This window comes from Podarcis gaigeae (assembly GCF_964106915.1).
Source record: "Podarcis gaigeae genome assembly, chromosome: 6".
NCBI lineage: Eukaryota > Metazoa > Chordata > Lepidosauria > Squamata > Lacertidae > Podarcis > Podarcis gaigeae.
The window spans coordinates 27,557,084-27,570,937 of NC_139682.1; the positions used below are offsets into that span (position 1 = coordinate 27,557,084).

Here is a 13,854-nt window from a genome sequence, read left to right on the forward strand (position 1 = left end):
TGGAAACAAAACAGAGCAAATGCTGGGGAAAGCAGTACTGTCTGTGGGAATATACAGCTAAGCCAAATGTCCTATAAATTTGCTTCACCAAATGTCCTATATTTGCAAGACAGTTTGTATTTATGTGCATCTACTCCTTCCAATGGAATTGTTTGTTTGTTCTGCAGAGATTTGCATTAAAATGCAAAGTTCTAAATTCATCTCCCCACCCCTTTTACTGTAAGTTACTGCAATTTTCATCTTACTTTGCCAGTTTGAATTTTAATTCCATTCTCTTACCTTTACTGGAGTCCTCTACAACGTCCTTGAGTTTCATATTTTCAGTCAGTTCTCTCTGCTGTTTGAAAACTGCACTTGCTCTTTGCAATAGAAGAACGCTTGAACTCAAGCTAAACAAGTTCTGTGCAGTTAAAATAACTTCATCCATAACAGCCTACAAAGTGCAAGGTAGAGCGAGGGCAATTTTGTTCAGTTAAATGCAGGTTGGATTGTTGCTAAATTCTTTTGTTCCTTTGGTAGTCCTCCATGAAAACCGAAACTGCAAAAAAAGCAGAATCGGAAGCCTCTGTGCAGCACAGAATCACTGCAACAGAAATTACACAGGTAACATTTATATTTTATTCTGTTTTATTGCAGTTGTTTATCTTGCAGCACAGCACCTTGGTCAAAGCACATGAAGCATGGGCCCACTGTATATCTCTAGTGGCAACGCATCATACAAAGATCACATCTGCATTGCATTTGTTTAAATGTAAGGGTTGCTGTGCTGTTCAGATGAGTTGCACTGGAAGGTTATCAAATGAGAATGGTTCATTTATATGCCTGTAGCATGCCTGCATTTTCAGAAGAGTGCCATCTTTTCTGATACTTCCAGTGCAGTAATACCCAAGTTATTAGTCCAATTAGGTGGGATGAGTCTAGACCAGGCATAGGCAACCTCGGCCCACCAGATCTTCTGGGACTACAACTCCCATGATCCCTAGCTAACAGGACTAGTGGTCAGGGAAGATGGGAATTGTAGTCCCAAAACATCTGGTGGGCCGAGGTTGCCTATGCCTGGTCTAGACGGATGTATTTCACTAAAGCTCTTCATTGGCATGTGAATCAGGTAAAGTGTTTTCTTTCTAATCTTCTTAGAGACTGCCGCTTGTGCTTAGTCTGTAAACTTTATTGACTTACCGTATTTCCCTTTTCATGTTTAGGTTGATGGTACCACCACAGGCGGAAAGGAGACAATAACCACTTCCCACATTGTCAGCACAGAAACCATATCAACAACCTCAGTAAGTACCCCTTACTGGGGTTGAAGGTTCTATTGCATCCCTCAAAACCTCATCTGGCAACAATGTAAGCCTTATTTCACACATTGCTTGTGTGTAGGGCATGATTGTGTTGACTCTAGAGTGAGGTGCAGCTTTAGTCATGCCCTCAGTGTCATGTTGTCTGCTTCCAACAACTGTGTGTGGCCCAAGATCATAAAGAAACCCCAATGTGCAAACTTTTGTTCGTGTGTAGGGGGATCTGTGCGAATAGGACACCTCACTTCTCTCTTTAGTTATATCTGTACCCACCTTGTGTTTTTCAGGATCACAGCACCAAGGCTGGGAAGGGAACACCAGAACTTCGCTCCATCTCTCCAGTGAGTGATTTTACATTCCTGTGCCTTTGAGGTATAGCTACATTAAAGCACGGTAGACCAGTGGTGCCAAATCTGTAGCTCTACAGATGTTCTTTGATTCCAACTTCCATCTGCCCCAGCCAGCATGCTTACTAGAACACATTCAGAACACATTCCCCATCCCTCCTGTAGCCATATAATGACCCCCAAATCCTGCATAACCATACACACATATCTACTATTTCTTAAGGCTACCCCTCGCATCTTCTTTCTAGCATCAGAAGCGGAAGAACAAGGTTCAGGGCGATTTTGTAAAACAGAAGCAATAGGAATAGTAGACCATCTTCAGCATGCCTAATGTAAGCCCGCTGAGGTGAACTGTGAGGTCATTGGTACTGCACAAAATGATTAAAACACATATGGCAGACCAATAAACCCACTATTTTATCATTCTTGGCAGCCATCAACCTCCAGAGACACATACAGTGACTGCAAGCAAGCAAACTACTGTCTCTCTGCCCTTATAATCTGATTCACGCACTTGTTTCTTAGCAGCTACTCTTCTAGTAGACAACAGTTAGCTGATTTATTTAAATAAGCAATGACCAAATGAATGCAATACTAGAATACAATGAAGATATCAGGGTTGCTGTATACAATGTCATAGCAGCTTATTTAGCACCCAGTAGTACTGTGTTATTTTGACTGGTATAGTGGTTTGCAAAGAGAACTTTTCAAAAGCGATGCCCAACTATGACCTTCGTTAATAACAAACAGATCCCACCACTCCCCCTTAAAAATAGAAAATCAGAGCCCAGACACTTTTACATGATAAACCTTCGCCCCAGTATGCATGTTTAATAAAAAAGGCAGTCTGCTGACGTGGATGGTGCTTTGCATGTTTTTGCAGATCACCAGCAGTGCTGTTGGGAAAGAAGCCTTCTCCAGTCTTTTTGGTGCCACAGCAGAAACCCTCTCCACCTCCACAACCACTCATGTTACCAAGGTAAGACTGGAGCAGGAGTACCAGAATACTAGCATGTGTGCCAAGTAAGACCACTCAACTTGAGACACTGCAAAATTAAGAGCCATGTGGAAGCTATTCAAGAAGACATCATCATCATCATTATTATTATTATTATTATTATTATTATTATTATTTCTTATTCCCAACTCTGTATCTATAAAAATAGGAAATAATGCGATAGCCTTCATAGAATTGCAGTGGCTGAGTGAGAGAAAAGGTAACTTACAAAACATTTTAAATATTGGAAGTGCTGTATAAACACTCAATGTGTTGTTTTCCTTATTTCAGACTGTGAAAGGAGGATTTTCTGAAACCAGAATAGAAAAGCGAATCATCATAACAGGAGATGAAGATGTGGACCAAGACCAGGTGTGAAGGAAATCAGAATGAGGCTGTCAGTAATGTTAGAAATGGAAAGCTTAAGGAGGCCAGAATCCCCAGATCCATCCTTCCCTATACATAGAAAGCTAGTGGTAGAAATACAGTGGTGCCTCACAAGACAAAAAGAATCCGTTCCGCGAGTCTCTTCGTCTTGCGGTTTTTTCGTCTTGCGAAGCAAGCCCATTAGCGGCTTAGCAGATTAGCGATATTAGCGGCTTAGGGGATCAGCTGATAACGGCTTAGCGGCTTGGGAAAAAGGGGGGCGGGAAGGAAAAAAACCCCGCAGGAACTCACAAGACATTTTCGTCTTGCGAAGCAAGCCCATAGGAAATTCGTTTTGTGAAGCACCTCCAAAACGGAAAACCCTTTCATCTAGCGGGTTTTCCGTCTTGCGAGGCATTCGTCTTGCGGGGCACCACTGTAAGAGTCTCACATATTTTTACTGGTGTATAGCAAATCGCAGTACTGATCACCCTGTGACAGGTAGACTTACTGTCACAATAACACAAAAGAAATCCAGAGGTATGTCTTTTATTTACTTACTAGCATTTAAATACCACTTGATTGTACTAAAACCTAATTATGAACTAAATAAAATCAACAATAAGCTAAGTAAAACCATTGTAGGCTTCCTTCATAGTAAATAATTGTAAAACAGCAACAACTAAAAGGCCAGGATAAATTGAAATGAGTGCCACCATAAGCCTCTGGAAGATGTAGTAGTAAGAATAATAATCAAATGCACTCTTCTAAAGTTTCATATTATTATTACTTTTAATTATATTTACTCAAAATTTGTAAATTATAAGAGATGGAAACAAAAGAAAAATAACAAAAAAGCACTAAAATCACATACATCATAATATCCGGCAAGAAAAGATAAAACAGTTGCAATATTTCATATTAGAACAGGGATGCTCCAGCCTACACTAGAACTTCTATACTTTTGGTAGCCACATAGAAGAGGAAATTTCAACTTTCTAAACTCCTGCAGCACTGTTCTGTAACATGTTGACCATTTAGAGTAATCACTGTTACAAGGGAAGCAGATCTGTAAGTGTAGGTTAGGGGGTGCAACTGCAATTTCAGTCCAGTCATACTGCAATACACTAGAGGTAAGCTGGGATTGCAGCATACAGTAACAGAGGGCTACAACTGCAGATGAATTTTCTTAAGGACATAGTTTTCTTCCAAACTGTGAATGGAAGGCAGGTGATTGCCCACTCCTTCCTCTCTGTGATGCCTCTTTTGAAAAGCATGAAACGGGGCTTTGGGCTGACAGAGGAGGAAATAATGGTCCAAAATTGGGCATCAGTGAAGTTAAGTGTATGTGAAATTCCTCTGCTGAATTTTGGCTGGTGACCCCTTCCTCCACCAGCGTCCATCCTAAGCTACTCAAGAGAGTCTCCCCGCAGCCCTCTGCAGGGAATACAGGAGGAGAGGAGGGAACGCTAAAGCCACCTACTAGGAACTTATTTTCATTTGTGGTTCCAAAGATCCAAGCCACAGGTTTGAATGGGAAATCTACAACAAGAATGTTAAGATTTCTTGAACCATGAATAGAGTTCTATGCATCCTCAGTAACATACCTTTTCCTCGTTTCCACATGATCTTCAGTTGCTACCTCCTTACAGCAAGTCACATGAGCCGCCATTTTACATTCAGCGTTTTGTTTCCACAGGCTTTGGCTTTGGCAATCAAGGAGGCGAAACTGCAGCATCCTGACATGCTGGTAACCAAAGCCGTAGTATATAGAGAAACAGAACCATCTCCAGAGGAAAGGGACAAGAAGCCTCAGGTATGAAAAGATGTGGGAAGATGGCCCTGTAAGATGTGACATCCAGCTGACTATAGAGGCCAGGCAACATAGGAGAATAAAAGAATGATACACGAATTGGATCTGTTGCAGTTGTCAAAACAGGCAGACCTCTACTGAGAAACAGTAAAAAGTAAAGGTAAAGGTACCCCTGCCCGTACGGGCCAGTAGTGTCCGACTCTAGGGTTGTGCGCTCATCTCACTTAAGAGGCCGGGAGCCAGCACTGTCCGAAGACACTTCTGGGTCACGTGGCCAGCGTGACGAAGCTGCTCTGGCGAGCCAGCACCAGCGCAGCACACGGAAACGCCATTTACCTTCCCGCTATAAAGCGGTACCTATTTATTGCACTTAGGGGTGCTTTCGAACTGCTAGGTGGGCAGGAGCTGGGACCGAAAGACGGGAGCTCACCCTGCTGATTCGAACCGCCGACCATACGATCGGCAAGTCCTAGGTGCTGAGGTTTTACCACAGCACCACCCGCGTCCCTCTGAGAAACAGTGCCTCCCCTCAAAAGACATCAGCCCTCCAAACTTCAGCTACACCAATATGTGCTTGGCTAGATGGTTATCATGGCCATGGCAAAGTGGTGAGCTTGCAGCATAAAGCTTTATCTTTTATTTAGCTTTGTTACTAAAGGGCAAACCTTTGCAACTGGATGACCAGTAATTTTCAGGGGGAACCCTGAGGTTCCTTGAATGGTTAGAAGAGGTGCCTCCTTGGGAAGTTAGCTCCCAGAACCAAGCTTCCCAGCAGACAGCTTGCTCATCATTATTGCACTTTCTCTGTGATGTGCAGCTGCAGAAAAATGTTGGGCCTTTTCTACAGCACGTCACACAGCGCAACAGCTAGGCTGTTGTCTGTGCTGACTGAGGATACACCCCAGAACATACAGTGGTGCCTCACAAGACGAAAAGAATCCGTTCCATGAGTCTCTTCGTCTTGTGGTTTTCTCGTCTTGCGAAGCAAGCCCATTAGCGGCTTAACGGCTTAGCGGACCAGCTGCTAAGCGGCTTGGGAAAAGGGGGGGGGGGAGGAAAAAAACCCCACAGGAACTCGCAAGACATTTTTGTCTTGCAAAGCAAGCCCATAGGAAATTCGTTTTGCGAAGCACCTCCAAAACGGAAAACCCTTTTTGTCTAGCAGGTTTTCCGTCTTGCGAGGCATTCGTCTTGCGGGGCACCACTGTACTCTAGAATCCTCTGCAACATGCAGAAATTCCACAGCTGATGTGCAGCAAGTTCCCTGTTGAGTGAATTTAGATGCAAAGAGTTTTCTTGCAGGTGGGAAGTCTAAAGATTGAGTGCCCTAGATTTTACCTCTCTACAACAGGTTCCCAAATGACAGCGCCCCATTGCATCATTATAGCAAAAGGTGTCCCAGAAAACCAAACTGCTAGAGACAGTCTTGCTTATTGTCTTGATAAAATGCTTACATTGTGCTTACTATTGCTTCCTCCTTCCTTTCATTCTGGTACAGGAATCTTGACCTTCGTGTTTCTAAAAGTTGGCATCTCTATTTTAACTTTGGAGAAAAAGAAGGGGCCTTTATGCTGGATTCTTCAATGAGACATAGAACGTCCTGGCTGCAAGAATAATGTTGAGAGACAAAAAATAAAAATAAAAAAGGAATAGCAAATATATTATATATTATATATACAGGAAACAAAATGCATCCTTGCACTGCTGCTATATGCTGGAGATCAATTACAGACAGCAACATCAGCAACAAACAAAAACCAACCACCTCTTCAAATATATTGAAGAATTGACTGGACTGATCTAAAAGAAAGAAAAAAAGTCACGATGGTAATAATATTATTATTAACAATACAATAAACCACCATTCTGCATGTTACATTTAAAGGATACATAACTCATTTGTTGCACACTGAATGGAAAAGCAAGAATGCTTTGCAACAAAGCAAGAAATCAACAAGCAAAACAAGCAGAAATACAAAATGATTCCCTGCATAGGAATGAATCAAAAACCATTCACTTGTATAATTCTTGTTTAATTATTTTCTGATTTGGGATGTGTGGTGATCACCCTCTCTCCCCACTTCCATGCCACTTCTGTTGCTTCATCTTTGGTTCTGTTATTTCCCCAAACTGCCCTTCCTTTCTCAACCTTTCGTCCCCCCACATCCGGTTCTTTTTTCTTCTGAAGATCATTAAGACTGGATTTCACTTAAAACAAATCAAAATATGTATATGATTTCTATATTTGATCAAAATGCAGCCTGTAGAGGTTTCATATGGATGTGCTTTTAAGTTATGTATATTATATATAACTGGGGAGGGTGGGGAACGATATTAAAACAAATTAAACAGTGCTGATAAGTATGACAATGGCATTTTTACATTATAATTATTTGATTGACCGTGGTTGATGTATTATAAGACTCTTAGATCATGCCAATATCCCATGAAAACAGAGTAGGAAGAAAACAAACACTAATGATCTCTGCTGGCCATATTTGTCTGTCACTCACCTGCTCTGTGCTCTTGCTAAAGGGACTGACATAGTGACACAGTAGTGTTTGTAATTGGTTGGTTGGTGATAAGGCACCATTCAGCAACCTGGAGAGGGAGTTGAGGAAGACAGAATGGATCAGTGTTACTGCAGCCCAGTTAGTCACTTAAGCGTGCCAAGGTCTCCCTCCTCCCCTGGGCCCAGGAGACTGAGGTCACCTTGGGGACATGAGGTCAGGTTGCTTCATTCACAGCCTTTCAGTATCTAGTAGGCTTTGATCTCTTGGACCTAAATATTTACCTGTAGCAAAGATGCCCTGTGTGTCAGTTTAAGTGGTTCCTCCAGACCTACATCTGCAATGGATCTTGATAGCCCTCCAAAGGGAGTGTCCAGGTCAAACAAGGAGGCATCCCCATCCTGCTTGCTGTATGCTGCATGACAGTGTTTGGCCAGGGTGACACTAGCTTCTGCAGAGAGTATCCCCACTGGTGGGGAACCAGTGTGAAACATCATGGCTTCCTTCTAAGCACTGTCAACCTAGAACCAGAGGACAAGTGAAGCACTGGCTCTTTGAAAGTACATCCATTCAGTTACAGTAAGGGGACAACCAGTGCACAACATAAGGGCAGGCACTGCTCGTGGATGAGGAAGGCATCAAATGTAACTTGCTCTGCTACAAATGGAACCTGGTACTTGGAAGGTTTCCTTCTCTGCTTTCCACAAATTGCCTTCATCCATTGTTTGAGGGGGGAAAGACAGCAGATGCATAATGTTAAGGGGGACAAACCAAAATGAACCAGTTTCCAAGTGAAGCAGCCGGTGGCTCCAGACGTTAGAGAAAGACCAACAGATATTGCACCATGCTTGCCTTTTTACATCTTCCCTCCTCAACACACATGATAGCTGGAGAAGGACATTTAATTAGTGCCTGTGATTGGGATCTAGAGATCTTAGGGTAAAGGGGCTCCTTGAATATAGTCAAGTGGATGTTTCCCATACAGTAAACTGCTACAATAGAAAGCATTGGGTCGTTGGTCTTTACAGTTCCCTAAAACTGGATCTGCTTCTGGCATGCAGACATGTCCTACGTAAAGCACTGAGAACATAATGGGACTTCTTTCTTTGATGTAGAAGTCATTGCCACTTCTGTATCCAACTATATGCTTCTCTCCCTGAGTTTTATTTCAGGACTGTTATTAATTTGTTCACTTCCTGTTGCTGATAGGGATCATGTAATACCCCAGAACTGAAAAGCAAAGAAATAGCACATATGGATGTGAAATACATAGAACTCTAAATTGATCTTAACAGAACACAAAAAAGCTTGTGCTCTTAATTTTAAAAAATAACCAAGACACAGGGGGATCCTGGTGACATTGTTACAGGGAATTTGGGGGTAGAGGTAACCCTCCCTTCTCAAACTTTGCATTTTGATTTTGACTTTCAAAAAAAGAAAATAACGTCAGCTCAAAAGTCACTGTTGAGTAGCTAGATGGAAAGCACAATCCCACTTACACTGGTATACATTGGGATTAGTGAGTCAGCCACTCAAATCTGTGGAGGTAAACAGCATCAAGCCCAACATGCTCAAGATCAAAATCCAACTGGGCAATCAGAGGAAAGCTAAAATAGACTTGTTCCTTCGGATTCTTCCCGCAGCTTGTCCGATGGGTAGCCATTAACAAAAAAATAGGTTTTTTTGGTTCACCTAGCAGGATGTGGCTTATATATAGACATCTATATAAATATATATAAATATATATAATATTTATTATCTGTGGTAGTGTTGAAGCCATGCATAATTTTTAAAGTTATGGCTTCCTCTTACCTTAATCTTCACTACTGCTTCCATCAGACGCAGCTGACCACTCTTTTTTCTTTTCTTTGGGCATTTCCCTCTGAAGGGCGTGGGAGACGAAACTGATTGTTTGCGCCAAATCCCTTAAGTTGATTCCGAAACTGCCCTGCAATTGCATGAATAATATTACTAATTATATTCTTTCTTTCTTTCTTTTTAATTTGAGAAGCACTTTACCAACCAACTGCAACGCTCTGTCATTCCTTCCTCACTAATTCCTCTGGCCATCTTGCACCCCATTCCTCTTTTTGTCCCCCCCCCCCTTTCAATCATATCCTCTTTCAGTGCTTGGTGGTGTATGCGTGTGTGCTCACTGTTCTTGTATTCAATAAAAGTGAAATAAATGTGTTTGATGCTCAACCACTTTGTGGCTTGCACTTTACTCCTAAGTAGAAGGGCAGTGGAGAGACTCAAGGGGGTTAGCTTGGGAATTCAGGACCCTACGTTCTGGCCCGAACTGTTGTCCCAGTGATTTTGAGAGATGGTTCGGACATTCTTCAGAAGGCTGCAGACTTAAATGGGAAGAGCTGCTTGGACGACAATGACGACAGAGCACCAGATTGTGAGGACACCGTAAGATAGTCTTGCTCTATATGTCTGCACTCTTGCACTAAGTCTCCAGTTTTCCAGCTCCCATTTCTGAGCTCACCTCTTCCCCATGCCTATTCTTTGTCCTCAGTTGCTCATGCTCAATTCTGCTGCTATTATTCCCATTTGTCTGTCATATTTCTAAGGGATACGTTATTCCAGTTTTCCTGCCATTCCAATTATTACATTTTTAAAAAAGATCTCTGTGGTGGGAAGGTTATGCTGTATGTATTGTATGGGCTTTTCAGTATGAACTATTTTATCAGGCCTGCATCTGAAACCAACAACAAAATCTAGGGTGCATACATAGCTACATAAAAACGAGACAGTATGGGGGGGGGGCGAGGGGTTGTTTCACACTGTATATTGATCTTTTGGTCAGGGATGATGGGGCTTGTAATTTAGCAAAATCTAAAAGGTTACATGTTCCCCATCCTTGGCTTAAAGCACTGTTTGTTCAATGACACATCTGAACAAGAATGCACCCCTAATCTTTTGTTTAAGAAAATTTGCTGTAAGATGAAAAACTGCTCTGGGGAGAGTACTTTGTGACATCACAGGTACCCAGCCAATCATTGCTCAGCACAGCCTCTTCTGCTTCAAACTCTCACAACTGGTTCTCCCTGAGTTTGTTCCATGAGTGAAGCTTCTATGAGTGACACAACGAAGTGTACTGTCCAACAAGGGGTGACTCCAGTTTTCTGCCCCCCACCCCGAGGGGTGGAGTAGCTGTATTAAATATATTGCAGCAAGAGCAACAGAGTCTTGTGACACCTTTAGCTTAAAACTTCGCCGTCACTAGCCAAGGTTAGAAAGGATCAAATATGAACAATTTAAATTAAATAATTAACAGGATAAGAGATTACTGTAGCCACAACAACAAAAGTATACAGAGTGCTTTTTGGGGGGAGGGGGCGCAGGGGTACGCATAACCCTAAACATTTTGTGAATCAAAGTTTGGCCTTGTTGAGGGGCAGTATTTCAATATGAGTAGGAAAATGAAAGTACCCCTAAACATTTTTTTAAGAAAAAAAGCACTGTTTATACGCAACATATACATGTTATTTCATCTTGCTTCATATAAGGAAGTAACAGGGCACATCTGTTAGAAACATTTCCTTCAGTCTGTCGATTTATTCTTTTCATGCTATTGCTGGATGTGTGTATATGCACCTAGGCTTTGATCCCAAATGCATTTACTTTGCCATAAGGTCTACTGCAATAAGAGAGATATGCAATCCATGTTTAGGAGAGTGGTGTTAGACAAAGAAACCCTCCCTAACCTGATGACTATGGTATCCTGCACATGTTTTTTTTCTTCAAATAATCTAACCTACTTCACAGAGTTGCTGCGAGAATAAAATGGAGGGAAATGTTTACCCTTCTTCCTGAGCTCATTGGAGGAAGTACAGAATAAAAAGACAATAAATAACTCAAGAAAATACTTCCCCCTACCTCCTTGAAATTTATCCAAGCCAGAGATAGCCAGTGTAGTGTCTCCAGGTGTGAGGCTTCAACTCGCAATATCCCCATCCAGGATGGTCAGAGGTCAGAGCTCACGGGAGCTGTAGCTCCGGAGGACCACATGGGCTATGCCTCAATTAAGCACTATCTCTAGGTTCCCCAGTGGCTGCACTGAGCAAGACCGGAAGCAGTAGACAAATTTACTTGTCATCATTCATCTTATCAAGGAATCCCACATGAGCTTAACCCCCATAAACTGGAAAACAGCCGTCTGTGGTAAAGAGGATAGAGCAAGAATTTGGTATGTGAGGATGGAAACAACCAGGCATCTCACAGGCATCAAATATTCTCACACTGGATGAATTAATCCATAATAGGACCTTCCAAATCCTAGTTGCAGTTACAGCCATTAAAACAGAATGGGATTGGAATTTCAATTCAGCCAATAAACAGGCACTGAAAGTGAAATAACCACACCCTTTTAGACCCCTTGATTATAAAAGTGCAGCAAGTGTTAATTAAGCATAAGTACTCTAAAATACATGTTCTACAGGGACAGTTTACTATTCTGGAGCTCAGTTGCCACAGGACATATACTTGATTTTCTTGTGTGAGATGAAAACAACTGGGCAAGGACTAAGTATTTAATTATACTCGAGTAAAATCCTACCTGACGGCTTCTTTTAAGGCCATCTTGTAAAGCGATGAGTTTGGCTTTCCTGTGGCTCAGGCATGCCCAGTAAGGGCCACAAATTTACCCAGGCTGAGCCTACACATCCAGCTTTAAAACCTAAAGGTCATTCCACATCAAATCAATGCAAAAGACAAGGGTTTTGCCACCCACCGTCTTGGATTTTGATGAAACTTGGTGCACACCCTTCCCTTATGGTTGAAAGAAACCCCCTTTAATTTTTCCCTCTATCACAGTTTTGATTTTATAGCACTTCAGAGTTTCATGAAATCTGTGTTTCTGTCCCTCTTGAGATCCTCGGCCTTGTATACGTTTTTTTTCTCTCCATAATCAATGATCAGATCTCTTTGAAATTTTACACAAAGCTCAATAACATGATGAGGATTTCAGGAAAAAATACACCAGCACTCAAAAGATTTCATAAATGCCTTAAAAAAATGTATAAATGTAGTTTTTTGGTGGAAAACTAGAAAACCTTAATTTTCAGCATGTGGGCACGATGGAATCTAAAGTTTTGGATGGTGAAAATTATTGCAAAGACATGCTCTTTCTCAACAAAGAATAAAATTTAATGGTCTCTTATGTCTTGTAACAAAATTTTACATTTTTTGGACATCATGGGGGGGGGGGGGAAATGGCTATTGGGTACAACTTTCCTACAATCCATAGCTGTAACAGAAAAAATTAATGAAACAAAGTTGTTCCTCTTAAAATCTAGAATAATATTGTTTATTACAGGTCTCCCCAAAGTATATTTCAACCATAAGGGAAGGGTGTACACCAAGTTTCATCAAAATCCAAGACGATGGGTGGCATAACTGCGTTGAAATGACGTGGAATGACCCCTAAGATACCACCATGGGATTAGGGATCCAAACTGTACAGTGTTCTATTCATGTAGAGGAACCTGCTGTACACATGTAGGGTCCCTTGTCCAGACTTTGCACCAACCACATGGTGGTGAGATAAGTGGGCACACTCATGCTGGGGACAGGACCAGCAGGCATGGCTCCACTCCTCTTCCATGTATTTATTAATGAATGAATGAATGAATGAATGGGAAAGCTTGTGGAAAGGGCTTTAGCTAAAAGTGAGATGAAATGAAAAGATTTGTTTAATTTGCACACCACCTTTCTATATTACTATACACAAGGCAACTTACAAGCCAAAGAAACAACAAAATATACAGCAAAGATCACACACCTAATAACAATTTGAATCAATACAGAAAAGTCACAGTAAAAACATAACTTTAAAATAAACAACTTATATCAAATAAAGAATTATCCAATAATGCATTAGAATAGTAAAAAGTAAAATTAAATACAGTAGTACCTCAGGTTACATATGCTTCAGGCTACATACGCTTCAGGTTACAGACTCCGCTAACCCAGAAATAATGCTTCAGGTTAAGAACTTTGCTTCAGGATAAGAACAAAAATCGGGCTCCGGCGGCGCGGTGGCAGCGGGAGGCCCCATTAGCTAAAGTGGTGCTTCAGGTTAAGAACAGTTTCAGGTTAAGAACGGACCTCCGGAACTAATTAAGTACTTAACCCGAGGTACCACTGTATAACCCACACCTTTAAAATTGGGGGGGGGGGGGAGAAAAAAAAACAAAAAACCCCGAATATAAACCACTCCATTCCTCCATTAGCTTTTCACGGTCAGAATTTGGGGGGGGAAATGAGGCTTATATCCAGGCTGATACGGTAAATACAGTAAAGAATTACTAAACTATAATCAATAAAAATATCAGCAAGACACAATGCATAAAATACCACAAAAACATTCAAATACCACAAAACATGAAATCGATGAAAAAGGATTAAACTGAGAAACAAGGACTCACAACTTACGAAATTATTTTTTAAAAAATATCCCTGAACTCCTCTCTTCCCAGATGCTTCTGCTGTTCTCAAAGTCATGGTCTGGGAAAGG

General features: G+C 41.5%; 2 protein-coding genes across 18 annotated transcripts in view; one reads left to right on the top strand and one right to left on the bottom strand.

Annotated features, from left to right (window-relative positions):
• The window catches only part of EPB41L1 (erythrocyte membrane protein band 4.1 like 1), a 169,342-nt gene extending 159,809 nt beyond the window's left edge, over nucleotides 1–9,533 (top strand). For 16 of the 17 annotated variants that reach the window (XM_083746105.1, XM_083746094.1, XM_083746106.1 and 13 more), the window contains 7 exons: nucleotides 520–603; nucleotides 1,203–1,283; nucleotides 1,586–1,639; nucleotides 2,529–2,624; nucleotides 2,934–3,014; nucleotides 4,708–4,824; nucleotides 6,320–9,533. In XM_083746105.1, coding sequence (XP_083602231.1) covers nucleotides 520–603; nucleotides 1,203–1,283; nucleotides 1,586–1,639; nucleotides 2,529–2,624; nucleotides 2,934–3,014; nucleotides 4,708–4,824; nucleotides 6,320–6,328 — 522 coding nt within the window. In that variant the 3' untranslated portion in view covers nucleotides 6,329–9,533. Of the gene's footprint in view, nucleotides 1–519; nucleotides 604–1,202; nucleotides 1,284–1,585; nucleotides 1,640–2,528; nucleotides 2,625–2,933; nucleotides 3,130–3,451; nucleotides 4,825–6,319 lie in introns of all 17 variants that reach the window. The other variant, XR_014566068.1, reaches the window with a different exon arrangement.
• SGK2 (serum/glucocorticoid regulated kinase 2) overlaps nucleotides 1–13,854 on the bottom strand; it is a 477,666-nt gene that overhangs the window by 383,834 nt on the left and 79,978 nt on the right. The gene's annotated exons all lie outside the window — the stretch shown is intronic.